Genomic DNA, 26476 nt, shown 5'->3' with positions numbered 1-26476 from the left:
TGACGCTATAGTCAAAGAGTCACTAAAGAAAACACATCGCATTGTGAATGATTTCAAGACAGTTGTACATAGGCTATCAAGTGGTTCATCGTGTAAAAATTCACGATAAGCCGACCGAAGTGTCCTCATTCCCAGATGCTATAATATTGTGGTCTACTAATATGTCTTCTGGGGGCTTCACTATTTTGAATGTAATACATACAGAAGGAAGGCGTGCCGTTTACGTCGTCTCTCTGTAAATTGTATTACCTATTTTCTCTGTGTTACTGCATTTTGAATTCCTTGCGTATCCCGTTTTCTGAGAGAGAGATTGGGGACCAGCCTATCATTTGTCAAACTACCGTGGAAAACCGCTGAAAAACTACATGCTTGCTTGTCAGTGTACCAGACCAATGGTCGTTAATCCTTGGCACGGATTCGCTCCGGTTCTGGTTTACCTGTATGTTTCGCAATCTGTCTTGCTGCGCGCTAAGCCATACTAACATTTCCGTTGACAACATTCTAAACCCAGAAAATGTCTGTTGCAGGTGAAATTTTACGCCCCCTCTTCGGAAATAATGTGCTTTTCAAAGCATGCGCGAAATAATTGCCGAAAGTTTTCCCGAATATTTAGTACCGTTTCTCTCGTAGAATCTCTACCTGATATTGTGCATTTGCCAATCTTTCATCACTTCTCTTTGATATTTTGTTACGAGTATGGCAAACTCAAGTGTCGACATTTTATCATCATGCTTTATTCTTCTTTCCTAGTTGGTCTTACTTCTCATTATCTCGAATGTTAACATACACCTTCACTTTAATGAGTGCTACTTTCTTTCAAGTTATTTACATTATTCTTGGAAGTCTCAAAATGATCCACACTTAAAGACTATTATGATTGCACATACAGTCCCGCTGAACGGATTCACTCATGTCTGCTGACGTTACCCGCACTTTTAGGGCAAATTATTATTTCCACGCGTCGTAAAGACGTTCTCGTAAGATTGCAAAGTTTACTTCAGGAGGCTGAATATGATGCAGGGAATCCCATCGTGGGAGAGACATAATTACTTTAGATATCCTGATAGCAGGACACACCGGACTCATAACTATGATCATGGGGGCCGTGATTCTTGTAGCGATAGATATGAAAATGGTACATTAAGCCATCGGGAGGATTTCCCTAACTGAGGCAATGTCTCATACAAAGAAGTCAGACGGTGATAATATTCATTTATTAGTCAAAATTTTGTATACGAGGAGAATATTTTCAAGGCATTGATACTGAAGTCACACTAATCACGTATACAGATTAAATTTAAAAAGTAATAGAAGGTTTTCAAGCTGCAGGATCCTTCAGGACAACTCTTTACCCCGAGATCCATGGGTCGCTCGTCACCTTCAGCACCCGCTAGATGTGGGCTTGGGCAGCTAATATGAACTCTTATAAAGTAATAAAGGGATTCTACTGTCATAAAGCGGCTTTTGGCTCTCTCCGAACCATCATCCTCCACCAGAAAAAGCACCAAACCTATATAAAGTACCTAAGTTGTTCCACTACTACTCCCAGAATGAATTTTGGACGATTTGAGTAGATTCTAAGCTTAACGTCTCTCCTCTGATTATTACAGGCGGCTCTCCTTAGTTATTTTAGAATTTGACGTGTGTTAAGAAAGCAATAACACTTGCGTAGAAAGGATTTTACAAAGAAAAATTTAACTGTAGTTGTCGGCATCAAACACAAAATACTGAGCTAAGAAATAATGTCTTATAATTCTTATCAGTAAACGAAGTGTTCCTTCGTCTTTTTTTTCTGTACTGTCAATAATAAAATTGATTTCTAATGTTGACACTCCAATATAGAAACAAAAAGAAATACTAAATATCGCATTTGTATTTAACTATATTACTGTGCCAATGTTTGACCCCGCACACATTTACAAATGAGACAAGCTGATATTAGCACACCGAGTCTTGAAAAACAATTAAGATTACTTAAAGTGAATAAGGCACCAGGCAGGATTCGAGTTACATTTTACACTGAAAACTACGCGGAATCGGTTGCTTTACTAGCTCGTATTTTTTCGAGAATCTTTCTGTGGAGCTTAGAAAAGACGGAAGGTCACTCCTGTTTACAAAAAAGGGTAAAAGATCGGAAGTCCATTATTAAAGACCAATACTGCTGCCGTCTGTTGCTGATTCTAAGACCAAACATTACGGCGTTCTTCCAGGTAAACAAGCTTCTATCAGAGAATCAGCACAGATCCAGAAGAAAACATTCACGTCAAACATAGCCTGATTTATTGATACATGACGTCTTGTAAACGATGTAGGGGAACAGAGAGATTCCGTCCCTATGCTGTACCACATTGTCAACTGCTTACAAAGATACCATCATACGGAGTAACTTAGCAGATGTCATATGATTTGATGAATGTTTCACTAATAGAATGCAATACCATATGATGGACGCCGAATGTACAACAGAAACGAAATTAAAATCGAATTTTCCCCAAGGAAGCATAATAGCAACTCTAATGATCGCAATATACATGAACTCCTTTTTTTTAGGATAAAGAGTGCTATAAAACTGTTCGCAGAAGATTCTGTCTTCTACAGAAACGTTTTGACGTTGGACGATCGTAAGGAATTGCAAAAATACTTGGAAAAAACTTCCACTTGGTGTAATTATACTATACCCCAACAGAACAAATAGTCCTGTCACGAGAAAAGTCACGTATAACCCTACCACTACTATTGTAATTTAGTATGCTTTTACCTGATTAACAGAAACTCTATGTTGCCACGTATAACTCTCTTACTAAAATTTCGTTTAGTTTCCAAATAAAGTACACTATGGGAGGAGAGTCCTGTTAATAGGAAAAGCTAATCAATATAGTTGCCCTTTTTACACGATTTGACCGTGTGTTGTGTCTAATGGATAAGTAAATCAGAATAGTCACCTCTTTTCCTAAGATCTTACCCAGCGGTTTGCTAGGAACGCAGTATGAATAATATGATATTGAAGCTAGGAAAACTCACTTCCAAGTTCATTTAGTGGTTTAAAATATGTACTAATGGTCGCCAGTCTATCCAGGAATTATTTCATGAACAGTGAAGTATTGGAAAAGCAGTAGTATGAATTTTGCCTACTTTCTTGCTACTGTTTAATTTGGTTCTTCAAATATATATTACTGCACATAAACAAACATTACGTTTTTAAAGAGAAAAAGCCCAGCAGATAACTTCAAGGTAGCTAAAAAGAAATTGGCCAATGGGAACCTTTAGAAAAGCACTTCCCATAATAAACAAACTTAAATAGTAAAATACTTAGATACTAAAGCACGCACGTTTTATACTGATCTTTTCATTCAAGAAAACCTCTTTCTTACTGGAATTTACTTTCAAAAGCTATTATTCTTTGAACTAACTATGTATAATTATTTAACGGATTCTAGTAACTGGGCTTCACTCTGACTGAATTTTATGTAAGCAGACTTTTACTATAACACTTTGCAATAGTTAAGAAAATTTCCCCATTATTTACACAAAAACAGTTTAAATTGTACCACTTTATATTAACTTTGCACTTCATAAGTCTGTAAAACAGGATAATCGGATTAATCGAATACCGGGAAGAAGCCTATATAGATGTATGATTAGGATGAAATAATATGGTGAACCAGGTTGTTTAAAGTTCAAGAATGATTATTAAAAAACAGTTTAATTTAATGGTTCACGCTGAGCAAAAGTAAAATATAAATAAATCTCATCTGGTGGCTGTACGCTTGAGTTTGGTGAACAGTTACGACAGCTACACTACCCACAGTACGGTCTGCAAGTATCTTGCTGTATGGGCTCAATTTCTCTTCTTGGCGTCCTTCAGTTTTACCTACAGTAGCCCGACGACTCGCAGATGTGCCGTAAGCCGTTTGCAGTCTTCATCAGAGACATTTCTGTGCAAATTTGCAGGCAAAGCTTATCCTGCTTCACAAAGATGTTGCCTCAATCACTGCTGCCTACAGACTGAGTGACTTATTTCCCGCGCTCGCTCTAGGTAGCACGCCAATTCGCCCTTGCCAGCTTTTCCATTCCCCAGAGCCACTTTCGTTTCAAACGAAAGCTAACTGGCATTTACATAACATCTATTTCTTACATTGTTCCCACGCGTGACCATTTCTTAAATTGTCAAATTTACAACAACATGAACAATTTATACACGAAAATATTTTTAAATACAAAATGTCATCAGAAAATTATTTAACATAATAAACAATTTACATAGTATTTTACATACGTTACTCACATACAATGCAAAGAATTTCAAACTCCAGTATAGCACAGTTTACTTTACATTTACAGAAAATATAGTACCAATATGAGAAAATTTTAAAGCAAAACAAATTATGAAAAGTATTGTATATGCCCCTATTTTAATTATGTGTCCCTACAGGTAAGCATGATTGAAATACCCAAAACTAATAGGTTGCATTGGTTCATTTAGACTAAAGTAAAGCATTGTCCTCCTGAACAGACACTACACACTTATGTCTGTTACAAGTTACATCATAAAAACACACTTTACACACAAACGTATTAACGTTAATAATACAAAATTACTACACTTTAATAAAACAATTTTCTGCCTCCAGTATGGATACGATGGCAGTCCTTCTTGGTGCCTGTGAACCAATAGCATACACTTCTCTTTTGGCTGCCTCTTTCTGAGATCAAAAGCAGTCCATTTTACATTTTCTTTAAGAACGCTTAGTGTATTCTTCCTTGTAGGCCATGCGTTTGTTATTCCCCTTAGGCTGCGATATTTCACTTAATAGTCCTCTAAGTGACACATTTCTTTCAATTTTCAATCATTGCACATTTATATAAAAGTATCTCAGAACGTGAAACTTGATAGATATTAATATGGTTAAAATAAAATTTATACATAATACAGGCATTGTATAATAATAATAGTTACAAATTTTTACACATTTCGCCTATATACTTCTTTAGGTCAACAATGATTCTAGTTCCTAGTGGGTTTCTGGTCTTTGGATTAACCAGAGAGTATTCCTTGAATTTCAAAAGGACCATATTAAACGTATTTAAATTTTGAAATCTCGTGATTTACCTCACTAGATTTTTCGCGAGCTTTAACAAGTACCAGTTCACCAATGTTATATTTTGAAAATTTTACCTTTCCATCGCGTCTTTTGGCTCTTGCTTCTGCTTTTCGTCTACTTAGTTCTCTCACTATGTCGTTATTCTTTACCAAATCTGTTTCTTTACTGGGTAGGTATTCTAACATCGCTTCCATTAAACTTTTAGTTTTGTGGCCTAACGTAATTTCTTCAGGTGTGAAACCAGTGGTTATGTGTTGTAATGAATTCATGATTACTTCAAATTTTGGTATAAATTTGTCCCACGTTCTATGGTTCTTGTAACAGTATGTCCTGCATAGTCTTCCTAATTCTTTCGTATAGCGCACTACTGGATTACTAGATCGATGGTAGGCTGAAATGTGTGTAATTTATATTCCGTTTTGCTCCATTACTTCTAACCATAATTTTTTAATAAATTGCGGACTATTGTCAGATAGTACTCCCCGTAGTACTCCTATGTCATTAAAGTATTCCAACATTTTATGGAAAACTACTTTAGCTGTGGCTTTCCTGACTGGATACACTTTAATAAATTTTGAAAATACACCTAAAATAACTAGAATGTAGGTGAAATTTCCAGATGTTTTAGGTAGGGACCCATATAGGTCCACAGACAGTTGCTGTAAGTTATCTAGTGTATTGAGACTCTGCATAGCTCCTATGTTAGTATTGTTGGCCACTTTACCTCTTTGACAAACATAGCATGTCTTTAAACGTTCTGTAACCGTTTTCAAAGCATTACTCCCAATTTCGACAATACTTTCAATTTTCTCATGGCGCTTTTTCGCCCCACAAAGTCCATATGCCAAATGAAAGTAATCAATTAATTCTATTTCAAACTGGGATGGCCAACAAACTTGCCAATCTGCACCATTTTTCCATTTTCTATTAAACAGTGCACCTTTAAATATTTTGTAAAATTTCGGTATCTGTGGGCAATCATTACCGTCAAATTTGACCTTCACTAATTTCCACACTTCATCTTCGTTTTGGAATCTCCTATTTTTACACATTTGGCTATTCTTTTACTACCAGTTACCTCTTTTAAGAATAACATTTTAAAAGTTCCATCCTCATTGTTTTGTTTTTCCCATAATAATTCTTGGTCTATCATAATCTTCCCATGAAATGGTATTCATCTCTTTAGATTCTAAGTCGGGTGGTTCTTTCTTGTTTCCGACTGCAAAATCCTTTACGATCTTGGAGGAATCTTGGAAGGATTTGATGATAACAGATTTATTACGGTGGATGAGCTGAGTCACGGTTAGGGATGGAGAGTACTTCTTAATTTCGAGAAATACAGCACTGTATTACAACAATTTAGTACATGGTTGCAGTGAAGGTGAGAAGTACATTGTACTGGATTTGAGAAGTAGAAAGTGTAGCATCCATAATTTTGGTACTTTATATCCTACTTTGTTGCTTCTTTGAAAGTTTAATCAGGGTGATGTCAGTATTCAGCAATTTAATTGGTGTTCAGGTATGTAAGGATTGGAGATGGCTGTGGAACAGTAGCAGGTGCTGTAAGCCAAGCGAACCCTTGCGAAGAGCAGAAACGGCACGCACTGGCAGCCATTTTAAGGCAAATTAAGAGCTGAAACTGCTGACTGTTAATTGTGTGTGGATGCCGACAGTACAGGCGCAGGCGTGGCAGTGGTGGACCTTCTATTCTATCTTCTTAGGAGGCTGTGGTACTCGAAAGAAAGGGAATGTGGGGGGGGGGGGGGAGAACATGGGAGTTAAAGATCAAGAGCCCACAGAGAGGACTCAGAAAGTAGGTGGGTGTAAATTTGTTCTTAGAGGAATGCTGGTATAAAGCTAGAACATTTATTAGTCTCAGTTTTTCAGAATAAAGCGATACTCGTATAAAATTGCCGTCTCTCAGCGATCCCTACGTCACTGTCTGAGTCTGAGTGCCCATCGTGCCGAGACATCTTTAGCAAAGCGTGATAAACCTCCGTTCTTTTTGGAGTGTCGTGCTCGACGAACGACATGCATGGCGAGATAAGCTGCGATGTCGACTCCACACGATTTGTGGCGGCTCTCAGTGGCTAACCCAATCTGGTAAGAGATTGGTATAGACCGAAATCCCGCCATCCCATCAGACGAAGCATGCCTAGCTCATCGAAGAAGTGCGCAAGTACCTGTTTGTTTATTCGCCACTGCTCATGTTTGCAACACATTTAATGGCAAACAAGCCCAATGCGTGCTATATCAATCAGCTGTCATCTTAGATCGAAGCAGCCATATCGTATTACCCTTGGAAAACTTCTAATATATCTTCAGTACGATACTAGGTCGTATCATACACACATCGTCCATCGTGAAAGGTCACAGAATGCTTGTTCTTTGCCACCAAAGTGGTGATGTCATTCTGACACTTCTTTCATACGTATTGATGTGTATTAGAGAGTTGTATGTTACTGATATTCTTCCATGCCGTTACAGTAGTCATACTACCATACTATCATACTATCGTTTCTCCTATCACTGCTACCGAGCGAGGTGGGGAAGTCAGCACATTGGACTCATATTCGGGAGCACGAGTGATCAAATCCCCATCCGGTCATCCATATTTAGGTTTAACGTGATTTCCCTAAATCGTTTAAGGCAAATGACGGGATGGTTCCTTTGAAAAGGCACGGTCTACTTCCTTCCCTAATCCAAGCTTGTGCTCCATCACTAACGACGTTGTCGACCGGACGTTGAACTCTAATCTTCCTTTCCTTTTCACACCACTGCTGTAATCGTATTGTCTTCTGCATATCGATGGATTTATATACACGGCATGAATAATATTCGATAGCGACATTTCGAAAGATAAACAGTTCATTTGCGATATTGTATTGTTATAGGAATAAAATACACAAGGATAAACATCAACTTGTACCATTTCGTGAGGTAGAATGATTTATTCGCATATCTAAAATGGCTATAATTATGTTAACGAGTTCGTCTATTACTCACTGGTAGAGGAGTTTCGTAACTGTGAGTGACAATATAATCAGCTAGTGTTCTACTGTGTTTAATTCCCTTGTTACTTGGTTTTCGGCTCTCAAGACCATCGATAGTTATTTCCTAACCATTGCTTTGAAGCCAACAAGTCGCTACGTATATTCGTAGTTTGTGTTTTCATTCATGGCGATAATTGTTTATGCCATTTAAAAATTTTATTCTATACCAAATCCATAATGAAGCAATTTTTAAAGCTTTATTAACATTGTCGTGGCTAATCTGCAGGCAGTTTACTTCAAGCGCCTATAGCCTTGAACGTAAATATTCAAGCACTAAGCATTTTCATCTATGTAAGCGTCTATAGAAAATATTATTACTTCCTTGTCACTTATGTTCGATGAACTTTAACTTATAGCTGGGTGTTACGGTACTGTTACGGTATCAGGGCTGCAGACAGAAACAAAAGTTAATTATATAACACTGATCACCCTTAGTACGTGACAGATGCGCTTAACGCCTCGGACCTTACTAGGTGACAAATTACAGGAATAGGATGATACTTATAGTGTGAATATAACGTGTACTACTGAATAACAGTTGTTTTCATAGGCGGGGCCAATGAAGATGATGAAATAGTGAAGACGGATCATTCTTCGCATCTTTGTACAAATAACGCAGTTCTGCAGCTTACAATCAACAAGAAAAAAAGACAATAAATCATAAGTAAAACACTTAAATAGTCTCTACTCGGTGTTAGCTCCATGTTTCTCAAAATAATTGAAATCTTTACAGAGACAATCTTCTAGGTTTTCAACAAACATTTAGAAGTGTTTATTCCAAAACAAGATCTTCTGAAGCAGATTCCTCAGGCAAGTGGTAGAGGTCATGGTACATGTGCCACAGAGAGAGTTTTCGTTGGTTGAGGGTCGAGAATAACTAGGTGCAAAAGTAAACTCCTCTTATGTTTCGCAGGTCGCTGTTGCGGAGCAGTTCTAGGCGCTTCAGTCTGGAACCGCGCTGCTGCTACGGTCGCAGGTTCGAATCTTGCCTCGAGCATGGATGTGTGTGATGTCCTTAGGTTAGTTAGGTTTAAGTAGTTCTAAGTCTAGGGGACTGATGACCTCAGATGTTAAGCCCCATAGTGCTTAGAGCCATTTGAACCATCTTACGTTTCGTCGATGACGAAGATAAAATGGTGTAACGTACTGGCTTTATTACTTGATTAATAGCAAATTTAATTTGTTTCATTCCAGCTGGTATCATGTTGCAACTGAGAAGAGACAGAACTAAATTTCTACACAGGATTCAGGATCATAAATGTTTCCGTATTCACATCCAATACGAGCGTCAGTTAATTGGAAAATATGTCTCGCAGCCTTCATTCGTACTCTGTGAATAATAACGCTTCGTTAACTCACTATTCCTGTGAATGACTTGATTTTAGATACACTGTATCACAATTAGCATTGCTCGTTTTCGTCAACCGCAGCGAACCCGCTACTGACTTCAGACGCCTTGATCTATTAGCAACATGTCTTTTATATAGGCCTCAACGGCTACTGGAACTCACCTTGAACATGATATTCCATCCTACTTAAGTTTCCTTCAAATGTACTATTTATAGCACATTGCACATTTCAGACAACTGAACAGGAACGTTGATGATCATTAGGCGCAAAAACTACTCTCTACTCTCACCAAAGCTCGCGTTTGTAAAAACAGGTAAATGGAAACTTTATGTGCTTACTTCACACTTCCATTTATTTTAACATGTTAACCGCACTTTGTTTTACTGAATACATAGTTTTCTGCCACAGTCGTATGTACGAAACGAGTACCTGAACCCACCTATTCTGCGCTATTCTCCTTCATTGTAACATATTTAGACCATCACTTCCATTTGCTAGTAGATTACCGAAGCCTGAATGCATATACGACGTAATGGGCATTTACGGTTTTTGTATCCTGACTGAAGACACTTCGTTTTCTGCTCTCAGTCCCCAGTTCGCTTTGGTTTACTTTACTGAAGTTGGCGTTCTACGGCAGAACCACGAAAAAGGTTTTCAACACTGGAACTGTGTAACTCAAACGTATCTTACAGTTTTAAAGTAGTAATGGAGAGGAAGTCCTTGGAATATCGGATGCACAAAATTTATTATAGCACGCTGTTGTTGAAAGAAAATTACTACATGGGTTGCGAATCCATATATGACAAATGATTGAGACGTTTGTTAAGAATATGAGAATTTTAATTTCCTGTAGCGTCATGGAGCTCTACTGTTCCGACAATAAGCTGGAAAATGGGCGTAATGACTCAAACATGTCGCGCGTAGTAGAACAAAGCAGCTGAGTTGGGATAATTTACTTGTTTTTTAAACACTAGAAATTTGCGTTAAGTTTCACGTGCGTAGGTATTTCGTGCGAAAACGTAAGTAAAAAGTATTTAATTGGCACTTTTATGTCACCTGCCCACCGGCCATAATGCGGTGGAGAATTGTTCGCGAAAGGAAAATACTCATTTTCGAGTTCTAGTCAAGCTTACAGTTTTAATCTGTGAGGAAGTGTCACTACTTCGTACACCCCCTTGCACCCTGTTTCATTAAAAGCATTGAAGAGGAACGGATAGTCCTTATGAAGTATTAATGAAGAGTTATTAACTCAGAAGTAATGGCCATTGTCGTGAAGACCTTTATTTCACAATGGGACTATGCAGAAACCACTTTTTTAGGAAGCGTTTAGGCTACTTACAACGTTAGCCATTCACAATGTCCCCTTTCGGGCCACAGTTGCTATTTGAAACTTTAGGGGTGATGATTAGGTGAAGCCCCCAGGAACACGGCACTTGCTATTTCATAAGTATGTGGGCGGCATAATCATAGAGAAGGATTATCGAACAACCGACATACAGAAATGATTCTCTCCCCTCCTCCGTATCCTCAAGTTCGTTCGTCCACCCTCGTGGACGACATTCGTCGAAATGTCTGGTACTGGAGGAATACTCTCTCTTTAAAAAAGAAATGTTTTGAATATATATGTAGTGTCACAAGCTTTCCTTTTGTTGCTTTCTAAATTAAATACTTCAAATACAGCATTTTCGAGTTCGTTTCTTATGTTTTTATTTCTGATCTAGGATTTGACGCTAAGCGAAAAAGTATAGGGAGAGTTGTATCAGTGTGAAATGAAACACTGTGCTCTACACTAATAAGAACGAATGTCTGTTAAAGCATTGACTCTAATGCGAGAATTTTACACTATTTGTTTAGAATTGTTCGAACTGATTTGCTGAATTTGATCTAACAGACATATATCCGTACAAGGCAACTTCCTTAGGAGAAATATAAATATACTTTCTCATAAAATTGTGGGGCAAAATAACTTCCTGCAGAAACTTTGGGAAGAATGACATACATTATCAATGGTTAATTGTCGGTGGTTTTACCAAGCATCGGTCCACACACAATACTTCACGTTTTTGCTCTACCTTCTACAGTCACTGTGGATAAAACTAACAGAACTGCGTATTATGGTAGAAATTATCAAAGCTTTAATCATTTATGTAGTTGCGGTTTTTATCGTGGAGTTTGTTGGCAACTAGGTAGCTACACTTCGTTGATAGAATTGAAGAGCAGCGGAGTTAATTCACACGTCTTCTTTAATACGAGAAAATATACGAAAAACTTATGGTATGCTCTCTGAGTGTGTCTCTGATTAGACATGGAGAAGAAGGCGGAGCGCAGTAAAAACTCGCTCAGCCTTGGGCCGAGTCCCCTCCAATCAGAGAGAAAGCTGCGCTGATCTTCGCAGGTGGGCGTGGCCGGGATCGCAGGCGAGGTGCTGCCAATCGTTGCCACTCAATTAGGGGAAGCGCCTTGGCACATAATATTTATGTTCGCCGCTAAACTTGCGGATCACACCAGATTATCAACTCCAGCGGCTGCGCCAAGAGGGTTCTTCAGTTTTGATACTCGACACGATATCGACAGACACGCTATATTCCAAAGCACACATCACTTTCTGGCTTCGGTTTCGCAGCATGCAGAAGCGTCTTTGTAGCCAAACCGTTCGTGTACTTCCAAATAACATGGCATTAATCAAAAAGTCTTATTCGTGCATTCTCTCCTTCCTGAGTCAACAAAACGAGTTACAGGTTTCGTGTTTTCTCTTTTTAATCCAACACACGTGATTCTAATCGTTTGAACATAAATTACGTCCTCCTACGCTCCAGGGAACTCTGTTTGCTCGAATTATAATTGCATAAAATTTTATCAGTCAACTCAGCTCATCTGTTGGTGCCTTAGCACGTCACTTCCGCACCGTGTCTCTTGCGAGTGATCGGAAACAAATCCTCAACGAATCCTATCGATACTTCCTCTTTAAAGCTGGCCATTGTACACTCAGCGTCTAAGTTTTAGTCAAATCAAAAAAGTCATGCAGGTGTTACAGTAACGTTCAGTCACGACGTATTCATTCTCAGACATTATATTAATATCAGAATTCTTCGAGAACACACTTAAAGCTGCCTTGTATTAATGTTTCGAGGCGATATTCTGTTTAAAAGTTTCCAAATTTTTCTTATTACAATAAGAGCAGGTTGTCACTGCAGTTGAGAATGAAAACTACATATCGAAAAACATCCTTATTGCTGATAACTTAAGTAAATAGGTAAATGAGAACGCAGTTTTCTCAAGTAATATCTCGACCACGCATCCGGCGGGACCCTGTGCCTAAATTTAATCCTACCATTCTATCAGTGTCCAAGAAGGATCCTTTATTGTATGATTATATGATAGCTGAACAAACACTGGTAGCAGTTACTTCTGTAAAATATCTGGGAGTATGCGTGCGGAACGATTTGAAGTGGAATGATCATATAAAATTAATTGTTGGTAAGGCGGGTACCAGGTTGAGATTCATTGGGAGAGTGCTTAGAAAATGTAGTCCATCAACAAAGGAGGTGGCTTACAAAACACTCGTTCGACCTATACTTGAGTATTGCTCATCAGTGTGGGATCCGTACCAGGTCGGGTTGACGGAGGAGATAGAGAAGATCCAAAGAAGAGCGGCGCGTTTCGTCACAGGGTTATTTGGTAACCGTGATAGTGTTAAGGAGATGTTTAAACAAACTCAAGTGGCAGACTCTGCAAGAGAGGCGCTCTGCATCGCGGTGTAGCTTGCTCGCCAGGTTTCGAGAGGGTGCGTTTCTGGATGAGGTATCGAATATATTGCTTCCCCCTACTTATACTTCCCGAGGAGATCACGAATGTAAAATTAGAGAGATTAGAGCGCGCACGGAGGCTTTCAGACAGTCGTTCTTCCCGCGAACCATACGCGACTGGAACAGGAAAGGGAGGTAATGACAGTGGCACGTAAAGTGCCCTCCGCCACACACCGTTGGGTGGCTTGCGGAGTATCAATGTAGATGTAGATGTAGATGTAGACTGCCCTATCTTTTATTGCTCATTTCATGCTCTACCTAAGCATACAAAAATTTTTAGGGTTTGTAGGGGGGGGGGGGGGGGAGGAGGCGCTAGACCTGGAGGAATAGAGTATTGTTAATTGGCTGGAAGACGAGCAGCGACTTCTAAGCTGCTATAAGAAAGTTCCACTGCCGACCCTGTTAAAAACCTGCGTAATACCGGTGAGGGGGAGGGGGTGGCCCCCCCTTTGCCTCCCGGGTCTGGGTGCCCTTGGCTCTACCTCCCATTCTATCAACAGGCACGTTTATCTACTGTCATTACAGCATTCTTGACCCTACGTGAAATTTAAAATTTACAGAGTAATTTTAAAATACTGAATATGCTTAAAATGAAGGGTTAAAGATCTGTTATTTAATATGGTGATGTTGACCATGTGATGTCTGTCCGCAGCATGTGAATGAACAGCTGCTGCACCTGTTATGCGTTGCATTACGACTCTGAGTTGGGGTGTGGAATGAGAGTCGCATGCTTGAAAGGAAGAAATACGTGTATAATTAGTAGGAAGGGTAAATTTTTGTAAGGAGGTGAATAGAAGGAGATATGTGCTGATGGAAACGCGGCAGCAGCACTGGTTGGTTGATGGCTCAAGAGTGGGAATGTGCACATCAGGTTTTTGGGATGTGTAAGATCTTTTGGGAACTGAAAGGTTGGACGGCTTGTGTGACAGACGGCCTGGCCCATTGACACGTTGTGCTTTGTGGCTGATGGGATTTCTTTCTGAAACGCTTTCACATCTGCTGCTGAACGGTGATCCGAAATTAAACTGCAAAGTAAAAGTAAAAGCAAATGAATTTTTAAGCCTCCCTTGTTTCAGTGTTAATGTTTATTGTTCTGTAGTACGAAGCGACTTCGCCATCTACGGTGCAGTGACGTTTTCCTGTCAAATAGGACGAAACATACAAAGAAGACTTGATGTCTTGATTACTGCGACTGGCCTACATTGGCCAAAATTGTTAACCAATTACTTTAGAATAATTATTTCGGGTCATCTGCGATCGAGCTCTGAGCACGTAGTTACAGGTGGAGGCAAAGTAAAAACAAATGCCGCTTTCTAAAGAGACTATATATTGATAAAAATAATAATTCGGAGGATTTCGCCATTTTATCGTAGTAAGCGTATTGGTATGCAATATAATGACACGCTCCACTAGATGGTACCGACAAACTTTGAGGAGTTGTAGAGCGTGTCTTCAGGGACAAATTGGGATAGGAACAGTGGACACGGGTTACGGGCCACGGCTCACTGCAACATCATCCAACGACGCTAAAAAGTGTCCAAATTATAGGGACCAACACTTGTTGCGAGACCACCCCTTCGTTATGAAAGGTGTTTCTGTGGAGGCCATCTACACCATCTAACATTCTCATTCCTGCACGGCCCATTGCCAAACGTTCTGCATGCTTTCCGTCAAGCATACAAACTCAGGATTTCTGTGAAAGGGATGGACCTGGGTTCGTACCGTAAATAACATTCCAGGTCTGAGAGTAGAAGACAGAACCTCCATCATCGACCCTAGCAGCAGTGGAATTCTCAGGAGAGGAAAAGTTATGCGCGTAAGTGTTCATAAATTTAGGGGAAACCAGTGAGTAGAAAAGAATCACTGAGGCATCACAGGAGGCGAACGTAGATAGCCTAATGATTAAGGCGACTATTGATGAAAAGTGGTCTATTTTATTTTGAGTCCTAGTGGTCTCACGCACGCATTCTCATGCATTTTAGACATTTCTGTTTCAGTTATGGCATAGTCTCTAATTTCATTTCCATTTATTCGATCTAGATAGAATACATGGTGTCAAAAATAAGTATTCCATATTTTTAGAGGTGGGACTATGGACCTCGACAAGAAAAATTCTAGTGAACATCTGCTCTCAGACTCATATCTTTAGCGCTGTGAGCTTTTATTCGTCTTCGCTGCTGTAAAGTACATCTCTTCTCCTGAACAGATGCTCATAGCTTTTAAGGTATGCATCCCCATGTTTATTTTTTTTGTGCCTAATGTCAGCTCTCAAAACATGGAATACTTTTTTAAAAATCCGTATAAAGGATCAGTATTAAAAAAGGTACCTTAAATCTTGAAAAGTTTCCTTGCTTTCGGCAATACACTCATGGCTTTAGTTATGCAAATTCAAACAATTAATACGTAATTAAATTGCAGGTCACATACTTATCTCTACTGTAACACTCTGATTAAACGTTTTTCTTCCATTTTCCTAATACAAAACATGGTGGTCCGACTAAGAAAGACTGACATGTCAGAAGGCTTACCGCTAATTTTTAGTAAAGTTACAAGGCTCTTACGTTTATGTTATGGAAGTTCGAAACTTCCTAGAGAATTTGAGCTGTGTTACGCAGCGTTGTCAACTCTTTTGTTTTTCTATCGTAGAAGAGCAGAGACTTTGGAACGAGATCCATCTGGCTTAAAATTTTAATTTCTCGCGATGTTTAATTTTACTCGACAATTTAATGAAGAGTACAAGAATTAAATCCCGATTACAAAAGTGTTGGTGACGGCCAGCCCTGTGTTACTCGCAAGCACTTGAAGGGGTATATGCCCTACATACAGCTGGATGGGTCAGGCATACTACTGCTGCGATTGGGCGTCAGGTCATGTAGTCTCAGTGTCACTACTTTGAAATGTTGTGTGTGCTAAGCAGCATTGTTTATTTAAAATAATCCTCACATTTCTTTACAGAGATACAGTTCTATCATCTACCACTAGTTTTTTTCATTCATCCATTATTTAAATTTACCCATGAAAGGTGAGCTGAGTAGCAGGAGTTATATTGTCGCCCCTCAGACTTTGATTAGAATAAATTAAAATCTACATTGGTAACAATAAAGAAGAAGACCAGCGCTCGGTGACGTGATGTGTGTCTTCTTCAAAATCTCACAGATTTGGACGCAGCGAAATGGTACGAAGAAGGATTGTGTAATCAGTATTACGAAGCGCCTAGGGACGGTATGCAAGTGATAGATGGTGGGTGGAACTGCAGTTTCATAGGGAAAGAGTGACTTGGACTCTTCATTGAAAAAGTTAGAGTGGGTCATAATTCATACGATGGTTGGTTCTCGCGAATGATTTCATTATATGGAAAGGGAAGGCGGTTGAAATTACTACGGGAATGGACATGCGTGTGTGCAGATATAAGGGAGGTGGCTCGAGCTGATACAGGCAGGCCAGCACACCAGGGTTCTGGACACAGTGGGCTGCGCGAGACACAGGGCTCGCAGTTGTTTGAGGATGTGTGGGAACTTTAGAAGCCGGTACAGGAGACGGATGAGGGAATGTAAACGATTACGGAAAGTCAGACGGAGTGTCAAGCATTTGGAGGACGGAGATCTCCGCAACATTTCCGTGTATGAGGAATGAAGGTTGGATTGGGACATACAAGAACGTGCTAAAAAGTAATGCCTCCGAAGTTTTTATTTTGTTCTCAATATCGGTTTAGGTCTTACATGTCATACATGTTACTCGGCCGTCTTTCCTGTTCGCTGACGTACGTCTAAACCCTCTGCCACTAGAGGGCTCCAAATTGTAGCGTGTAGAATGTTAATGAGTAATGTAACTAACAGAGTGCTGTAATCGAATTTGGAATTCGAAGAGTTCCTCCACACATGAAACACACTCTCATCTTCAGCATGGCAACGCCAGACCCCAAACAACCGCTGCCACATCTGCTACAAGCCGACTCCTTGGCTTCACGGTTATCGCACATTCTCCATACAGTCCAGACTTGATAACATCCGATTTCCACCTATTTACAAAACTTAAGGAGCACCTTCGACGACTTCACTTTGATAGTAATGAAGCGGCGCTAGCAGAGGTTGAGGTTGGGGCTCCGTCAACATTGTCAAAAATTCTACAGTGATGGTCTCCGTTGGGAAAAATGTGTTCGTCGTCAGGATGATTATGTTGACAAATAAGTATTTAGACATGAAGAAAAAAGATTTCGACCGTTAACAACATCTTTTTTATTTAAAAAGCTTTATGATTTTTCACACAAAAATTTCCGAGGTATTACTTTTCAGCACTCACTCGTAAGGTTGTCGAGGAATTTAGTCGCCATTTTCGGGCGGTTAGCAGCTTTAGTAATTGCGCTTTTTTCTTTCTGACGGGTATTAGATGGGGACTGAAGGCTAACTTTCGATCGAGTGGTAGACCAACGTATTTCAGTGTTTTAATTAGGTGAACTGGAAGCACTCTGGGGTTCGGGTAGCTTTTCCTATAATTATTGCCTGGGTTTTTGCAGGGTTGTCGGAAAGGTAGCACTGGTTACAACAAAAGGTGAATATGTTTTTCAGAGACCATGTGCCGCTCGTGGTAGCCGCGCAATCTAGGCCGCCCCCCCCCCCCCCCCCCCCCCCCCCCCCGTCGGAGGTTCATGGGTGTGAGTGTTGTCCTTAGCGTAAGTTAGTTTTAAGTTACACTAATTAGTGTGTAAGCCTAGGCACCGATTACCTCAGCAGTTGGATCCCATAGCACCTTACCATAAATTTCAATTTCGTGTAAGCGTGTTAAGTTTTTGAAAATCTGCCACATCCAGAAAAAATGTATCTAAGCTCAGGGAAGTTGTAGTATATCGGCACTCGTGAATAATACTGCACTGTAATGACGCTGCAGCTGTGTCACTATGCAGTCTCTTCGGTGAACGGAAAGTCATTCTTATGCAAGCTCAAACTGTTAGAAACGTTAGAGGAGAACATTAACCTCAATTTCTGTTTTTCGGTTAGAGTGTAAAGCCCAGTGCTTTTATAGATATTGTTAGAGAGTAAGACTTGACTTAATCTGAGGCGTAGTGGGATGGTGAGATTGGTGATTACGAGATCTGAAACTTTCCGATTTTTCTATCGTGCCCTCTTACTCGATGTTAAATTCGTTTGTGACAGTGTGACAGTTTCGTATTAGAAATATGTTAAGCTTCTAAGATATTATACACGTATGTAGTGCACGATGCTATTATCGTTCGAGTGAACGCTCGTGCCGTACGATGTAGAGATACTGTCAGTAATGTCTGACCGAGACAGCGGAAAGGCGGCGCTAGCGTTAGTGCACAGCAAACGGCGGCGCGCAAGATCAAAGCGCAGAGACTCAGAGTGTGTGTTTTCTTCTTGCAGAGAAGGACCCGTACCCAGTGGATGCTCTTCCGACGTGCAACCACGCGCTTTCCGTGTGTCAGCAAGAGCGCAAATGTATCAAACTGTTCGACGATTTCAAGTCCAACTGCAAAGTCCGGGATCAGAAATGCCGGATGGAAGACAGGTAAGTCTGCACTTGTTGCTCTTCTTGACGTGCATGTTTTGCTTGTAAATTTTATGTTTGGTATTTCTCCACAACAAACGTCAGACAGTAAAGTCCTTTAGGACTTTAGGTCTCAGTAGCAGAAAAGTCAAAATGCCATACTCAATTTGTAGCAGCTCTTGCCTGATGGGCATCTTAATTTTATTTGCTCTGTTTTCTTTCAGCTACGTGATAAGCTACCAGTTGTTTTCCTTAGTGCAGATGGTACAATTTCCGAAATGGCACCATTATCATCATAGCATGTAATTTTTTTTTAATTTTCCAATATATGTCAGTGTCGGACGTTATGCCATTGTCCAGGGCCAGTTGAGGCGCATGAGGATAGGCTACCAGCTGCCCAGCAACAGCATATGGCGGCCGAACATAAAACAGTTTAAAAGCAGTAGCAAAATTGAGAACACTGCCCAGTGCGAGTCAACTGTAATAAAATAAATTGCCATAGCACCAGAAATTGTCAAACACTAATAACATCAGTATCAGCGAGCTAAGCACAAAGACCAATTACCTGTCTAATTTCAATCCGTTGACTTCTGTGTTTGATTTTTTTTTTTTTTTTGCGTTTTTGAATATCTCTCTGAATAACTCTCTCTGTATACCTTAGCATGGTAATGACTGAACCTCGCTAAACTTTAATTTAGTAAAATCAAATTTTCTGGTTCCCTGGTGCTAGTTCATTGTACGCTACTGCCAATTTATCTGTGTTGCCCAGATGATAGTTGCTCTTGTCTTCTTTAGGCTGGGTGTTGATGTTTCTTTTAGAAGGTACTGTGTGAACTTGACCGCATGTGCGAAGAAATTTATATACTCATGGTGTGGCAACTGGTAACGTATCCATAGCAAAAATGGTTTCTCTCTATAATTTACTCAATATCCTGAAGCAACAACAGCTGCGGGTTTCACTAGCTATAGAGTATTTCCTTCGTCAGAACACATTATCCGTACCACCTGGGCGTCAAAGTCTTGTTCTGTTCCTTCCGACGATTGACAGAAGAGGTGAAAATAACAAGGTTTGCTCGTGTTGTTTGGACAAAGTTCACAATCTGTCGCACTGTTCCCAGAAATGAACGTGTTTTCCTAGTTTTCAACTCAGAGACTTGGGTGAACATAAGCAGCATATACTTAGACTTACATGAAGAGGTCGAGAATTGCAAAGCTCCACTAAACAGATCAGGGATGTATTTATTACAAATTGAGGCAGTTACCACCAGCTGAATGTCTGAGGAATGCAAACCAAGCGACTCTTTGCCTGTTAAGGCATTAAGGATAAAACTCACTATAGAGGGCTCCGAATAGACGATAATATCGAAAGATTAGTGATTAACTGTAGAAGAATTCTTAAAACAATGCCTGAGCTGGAATAGCGTTGGATGGTGGGGGCTCCTAACACTCGGAGCGGACTGCTGGCTAAAACCAAAACTGCAAGCAGTCGCTTCTTCCGAAGAAAGGAAACCCCCACCCCTCTGGCTAAAGACGGGCTAATCGGGTCCGTCCGACCGTCATGTCATCGTCAGCCAATGGCGTCATCTGGCTGCGGCGTGGATGGGCGCGGCGCTAACAGACTGCTTCCCTGGCCGTTGTCAGGTTAGCAGATCTGTTTTCGCTACTTCTGATTCAAGTAGCTCCTCAGCTGGTATCACGAGGCTTTGCGGATCCCGTTCCAGTTCTTCCACCATGGAAAAGTCCCCGACAGTAACCGGAATCGAACCTGGGGCCCCCGCGTGGCACTCAGTAGCACTGACCACTTTCTTAAAATATTATTTATTTATTTTCCCCTTCCCTTCAGCCCTTCCTTGCGTTCTACAGAAATGCAGCCTTAATAAGCTGTATTCAGAGGAGTAACACAATCAATAACTTTAGTTAATTATTATACGAACGGAAAAGTTCACCCCTGCTTCTTGGTGTAAAGTAAATTAGTTTTCCTTAGATTAATTGTAAGTCCTTGCAGTTGCACAGCAGTAGTTTTCTCTCCTTATAGTAAACTAAAACGTCTTATCCTCATCAGTACTTGCTGTAGACGAAAGAGGTCTTGCCTACCTTTTTGCGTAGATCAACGAAATATTTTTAACAATTATTCTACATTCACTTTATTGCTTAAAAAAGAACAAAACACAGGCATATTAAATAACATATATATATATATATATATATATATATATATATATATATATATATATTAATACTACTTTTTTTCCTTTGAAAGGTCTTCACAAAACTATATACACTAATGATATACATTCTTTTATAAAACAACCATTTACCAGTTTTTCAAATAATGTTGATAATATATTTCCAAAGTCTCTTTTTTTATGTGTGGGAACAGCTCCGTTTTCCAATACTGTGTTTCCGTGTTTTCTTGAACTGTGTAGATGTCTCCATTTCTGTTTATGATGCAGTTGACATAATGTCGAAGCAAACACATCATAGTGTTTTTTATTTCTTGGTAGTATTCTGAGACAGGTCGGAGGAGTTGGTAAGTGTTGTTACTCGTTTACAAGTTTCCTGTGAGAGACGCTGATCTCTTCCTGACCCACTCAATGGTAATTAACTGCTCGCAACAAGTAAACCTGTATCTCATACGTGTCTACTAGACCACATTTGAGACACTTGTCAGTATCACATAACAGAATACGGTTTGACTTCCCATTATTTACAAAAGTATTGATCAAAACTTTATACCAAGTTGAAACCACTTCTAATGAATGCATATTCAAGCTGATATTTTCCCACACTGTTGTCCATCCGATATTTGGGTGCTTTAGTTTCATTGGATTTCGACTGTGCCTCTCTTTTTTTCATTCATTAGTTAAGTTCTTCGTCGTTAAAACTGTTTTTTCGTACAATGCTGTCACCAAGGTAACTCTCTTCCAGGTAAAATTTTCTCATAAGGTTCAATTTAAAATGAATTTTGCTTACGACGGCTGGTGGATTTATACTAGCGAGGGGGTGCGATGGTATTTGACTTCTTGTTAACGATCATGCTGGATCGGTTTACGTACAATTCGTTCGTCTTCCTGCTAATATACGTTAATTCCAAGTCTCTGTCCTGTCTTGATTTTGTGGTCGTGTTGTAATTTAGCTTGAACATATGGCCTCGTCAAACATACCTTCTGGGCAGTTGCATTACCTTTTTGGCTTGGATTTTGGAAATCTGTAACACCTGAGGCACATAATAGGCTTTGCAGTCAGCTGTTTTCTGTTATGGCACCTTCAGTTTTGTTAGTTCCGTACTTCTAAATCTTGGCTGCCATCTATCATGATTCCTAAAGTTTTATTGTTGTACAGAATCTGCATCCTCGGTATAAGTACAGTTTGGAAGGCTCTGACGTTTAATATTTTACATTGCTCTTCGTTTATTTCTGCTTCAGGGGCTGCGCTGTATTTGTCAGTTTCAGATTTTAGCGTTTCTGCATCGCTCTCTTGATGACTGAGGACCGCGACACCATCTGCGTAGGCTCTTACCAAAAGGTCCCCCCGCCCCCCTCTGTAATAGACCGGTTACTTTTTCATTCAGTCTCATGAGTAGTACAGCCAGTGACAGCTTAAGAAACGACACTGAAAGCAGGCCGCTTTGTGGTACACTTACTCGTATCTGAATGACGTTTGTCATCTGGCCGTTGATGATGATCCTCGCCGTGGTTCCTGTTATCATATTCCGGATTACTTTTACACACCATTCTTCGAGTTCTGTCTGTTTCAGAACCTGTTCTAGAGGGTGGTAACTAAGACGCTCGAAAGCCTTACAGAAGACAACAAAAGGTAGAGTACAGCTCATGCTAGTTACTTTGCGGTACTCAGAAATTGGGGTCACGATAGATCTCCCCGAAAGGCAGGCTCAATGTGTTTTTGATTATTTTTTCAAGGAGGGGAGTCATTCTGCTATTAGTGCTCTGGCAATCGTATTATAATAGGAGTTCAAAAAGGTTAATGGACGGAAGTTGTCTGGTTTCTTTAGCATTTAAACACTTTTGAACTCTGTGGGAACAGCGCCTCCTCTCATAATTTCGTTTAAAAATTCAGTAAAAGTTGCTCCAATGATATTTCAGAATCTAAGATAAAACGCTTTTGGCTGGCTGTCTGATCCGGGTGTTTTGTGTGGTGGAGAGTTGCTGTCCAACTCTAAATGACCCCTTCGTTAAAATCAGATAAAAATGCACTATTTTCCTCATTAGTAACATTTCTATTAAAAACATGAACCATTTCTCCTATAGAAGCATTGTTTGCTTCAAAATGTTATTGAATGTACCGGACAATGTCATTTTGGTTTTGGTTTTAAGAAGGCTGCCATTTTCCGTTTCCACGCGTTCAACGAATGTGCGTCTATGGTTTTATTAGTGCATAGTTAAATGGTACATCGACGTCACTTCTTCTTCTACAAGATATTTGGGTTTTGATTTTATCTTGAGATCTTTCATTTGCATCCATTTGATGCTTACCAGTTTTACTTTTATCCGCTTTATTTCTTGAATGTGTATGTTTGTTCCACTGAATGTATCATTTAGCTCTCTCAGAACTGTTTAGTAGAACTCGAAGTTTTCAAAAAATGGTTCAAATGGCTCTGAGCACTATGGGGCTTAACATCTATGGTCATCAGTCCCCTAGAACTTAGAACTACTTAAACCTAACTAACCTAATGACATCACACAACACCCAGTCATCACGAGGCAGAGAAAATCCCTGACCCCGCCGGGAATCGAACCCGGAAACCCGGGCGCGGGAAGCGAGAACGCTACCGCACGACCACGAGCTGCGGACTTCAAACTTTTCTTCGTGTCTTTTTTTACCCTCATAATAAATGAAACTTTACCTAAGTTTACTTTTGGCTCAGCTGGTCTACCACTCTGCTTTAGACGAATATTTATTGATTAAGCGCAGACAAGTACGGCAAGTGTCGCTTAGAACATCGACTAATTTACCGTCTGCAAGATGAGAAATGTTCACCACCCACTGAGATCTCTACCGCTTGGTAGACTAAGTTCACAGTCACTGAAAGAGCACAATGCTCAGGGAAAAAGAGAAATAAAGGACAAATGCAAGTAAGATTCGCGCTCTGAGGATTCATGTTCTTCGTCTTCTTCTTCTAGTGTTCAACAGCGAGATTGGTTTGCAGCAGTGTGCCATTCCTCTCTTCTGTCTGCCTTCCTCTTCGTTTCCACATATGAGTTACATCCAACGTCATTCATGATCTGTTGCATGCATGATGTCCTTGGTCGCCCCCGGCGATTCCTTCCCTCAGTAGCTTCTTCTGCTATTTTTCCAAGGATGTTGTGTCGTAGGATGCGCCCTACAAGTTTATCTCTTCTTGAGGATTCTGCATAAACTTAATTATATACATATAGATGATAATGATAATAATAGTAATAATAATACTTTCGTGTGGTTCAGTAGCCTTTCTATGGGACGTCACTTCTGACACTCTCCTCAGATGTCGAACTGTGGAAAGCGACCTTCAGTTCAACCAGGAATCCGAGCCACGTCTTGTTTCTGTCACTTCCTCTCGTCGTTAAAGACGTGGAAGCTATGTTGAAACGAAAACAGATATGGTCGTGGTCCGACTAAGACTCGATCCTGCGACCTTTTGGTTTCCAGGTGCGCGTTTTCCTGCCTTTTTTCCGTAACAGTAATTTATTGGGCAGTCAACGTATGCAGCTAAATTGAAATAAAAATAATAAACATGAGTATTACACAGTTTATTTATATGAAAACTGAATTAATTAGAAGAAGCACATCAGAAGTATGTGAATACATGTGCTAACAGGAAATAAGTTTTACGAAAATCAGTCAGTAATGGTCACAGTAAGCTTCGGGCTGATGGAGACAAGGTGAGCAGGGTCGAATCACGAGGTCTAGCCACGATGACTCTCACTCCATCCCCCCCCCCCTTTACTGAGCTGCTCCTACACAGGGCTCTTTTTAAGTTTTCCAAAAACAATACTAACTACCAACACCGAAGAATTAGAGGCAAAAAAACAGATACGAGAAAACAAAAGTACAATGAGGAAAGCAGCTGCTGCTGGAACTATCAAACACCCTGTCTTTGAAAGGTAAGCTTCAGCATGTTGGCAAAGAGATGTCGAAATCGAGGCAATTACAAGAAGAACCAGTAAGCTGTAGTCGTAAACTGGCAAAAGCCAAATGATCATATCACCCTCACCAGTAACGACAAAATGTACAAAGTGACCAACGAACCATATTATTGTATTAGTCTTTGTCCTCAGGAAAAAGAAGCAGGCAGCAGAATTATTCCAGTGGAACATGAAGCTTCAACAGATCAAGTGAAAAAGCCAGCCACTTCCTGAGCCAGGAACAGCTACGACTGTGTCGTTTTAATTGTGTAGACCGGTGTGTTCATCCCTTCCAGATGCTCAGGCAGAATTTCAGCTCCGTACAGTTATCACGTGATTTTTGAGAGCACCATAATTGAAGTTGTGTTTTTGTTGTGTGTTACGAAAATGAAACAGCGGAATTTAGAGCAATTTCATGCCATCAAGTTTTCTGTTAAACTTGGGGAATCCGCGAGTGTGACCTTTGAATAATTGAAACAGGTCTAGGGCAGATTCTTTATCAAGAGTAAAAGTTTTTGTGCGGCACAAATCATTTCTGAAAAGCCGAGAACACGTTGAAGATGTTGTGATAATGTGGTGTTCTGCAGATGTTAAATGGCTCGTGCCTTACTTCTATGCTCTTTTGTGTTACTTATACCTTATTTCTAAAGTTATGCCTACCTGACTGAAGTATCGAGCATCATAGCTGTTACATTGGAGTTGGAATGCCATATTTTTCGTGCATGTCAGTGTGATCTTTCTTAGACATTTCTGTACAGAGTTATTGCTTTGGTATGCTATTTTTATTCCTTGATTCTTGCGGATGTTCCGAATTCTGTGTGTCAGTTTGTTTTGTATGTGAGTCTGTGCCAGCTTGTTTGTTGAGTTTCTGTGTTGTCCCCTTGCTATGCAGTGACGGTGATGTTGATTTGTTTGTTCGTGGCTTTGGATTTGTGTGGTGTTTTGTTATTTTCATGTTTTTCTGGAATTTTTGTTCAGTTTTGCTACTAGGAACTCTTGGCATCCGTTATTTTTTGCTGCCTGAATATTTATGTCCAGCTTCTTACTATATTTATGTTTGTCAAGTAGTATTGTGTTTAATCTGTGGATCATATGTCTGAAGGTGGTATCTTTTTGGGCCTGTGAGGGGTTAGATGATTGATGTAATATTGTGACTGTCCTGATATTTTTCCTGTAAATAATGAATGAGTGTTGGCTATTTTTCTTTGTGATGGGAACATCTAGTAACTTCACTCCTTTTTTATGTCCTAGAGTATTTTTATGAAAGTACAAAAATTACTCCGGAAAATTAAGGTTTTTCCAAACTTGAAAACATGTTCCATGCCCTTGTATCTAGAAACAATTATTCTATTGAAATCTGAAAGTACTGCAATCGTGAAAATCTTGTCAGTACTGCATTTCGTCGTCTGTCTATTACACTGTTACTCTACTACACACCAAAGTCAGTAAGTGAAAACAAGAGGAAGTTACACGAAAAAAGTGTTATAAGTCAGATACAGTTTGATACTGAAGATACTGGAAACAAAAATTTCCATTTTCCA

General features: G+C 39.9%; 1 protein-coding gene across 1 annotated transcript in view; it reads left to right on the top strand.

The window, feature by feature from the left end:
- The window catches only part of LOC124722174, a 585754-nt gene that overhangs the window by 314898 nt on the left and 244380 nt on the right, over positions 1-26476 (top strand). Inside the window, exon 3 of the mRNA XM_047247375.1 lies at positions 18690-18834. Coding sequence (XP_047103331.1) covers positions 18690-18834 — 145 coding nt within the window. The remainder of the gene's footprint in view (positions 1-18689; positions 18835-26476) is intronic.

The sequence above is a fragment of the Schistocerca piceifrons genome, chromosome X (genome assembly GCF_021461385.2).
Source record: "Schistocerca piceifrons isolate TAMUIC-IGC-003096 chromosome X, iqSchPice1.1, whole genome shotgun sequence".
In the NCBI taxonomy this organism is placed as follows: domain Eukaryota; kingdom Metazoa; phylum Arthropoda; class Insecta; order Orthoptera; family Acrididae; genus Schistocerca; species Schistocerca piceifrons.
Note: the sequence above shows the minus strand (reverse complement) of the source record. Positions and strands in the feature narration are given on the sequence as shown.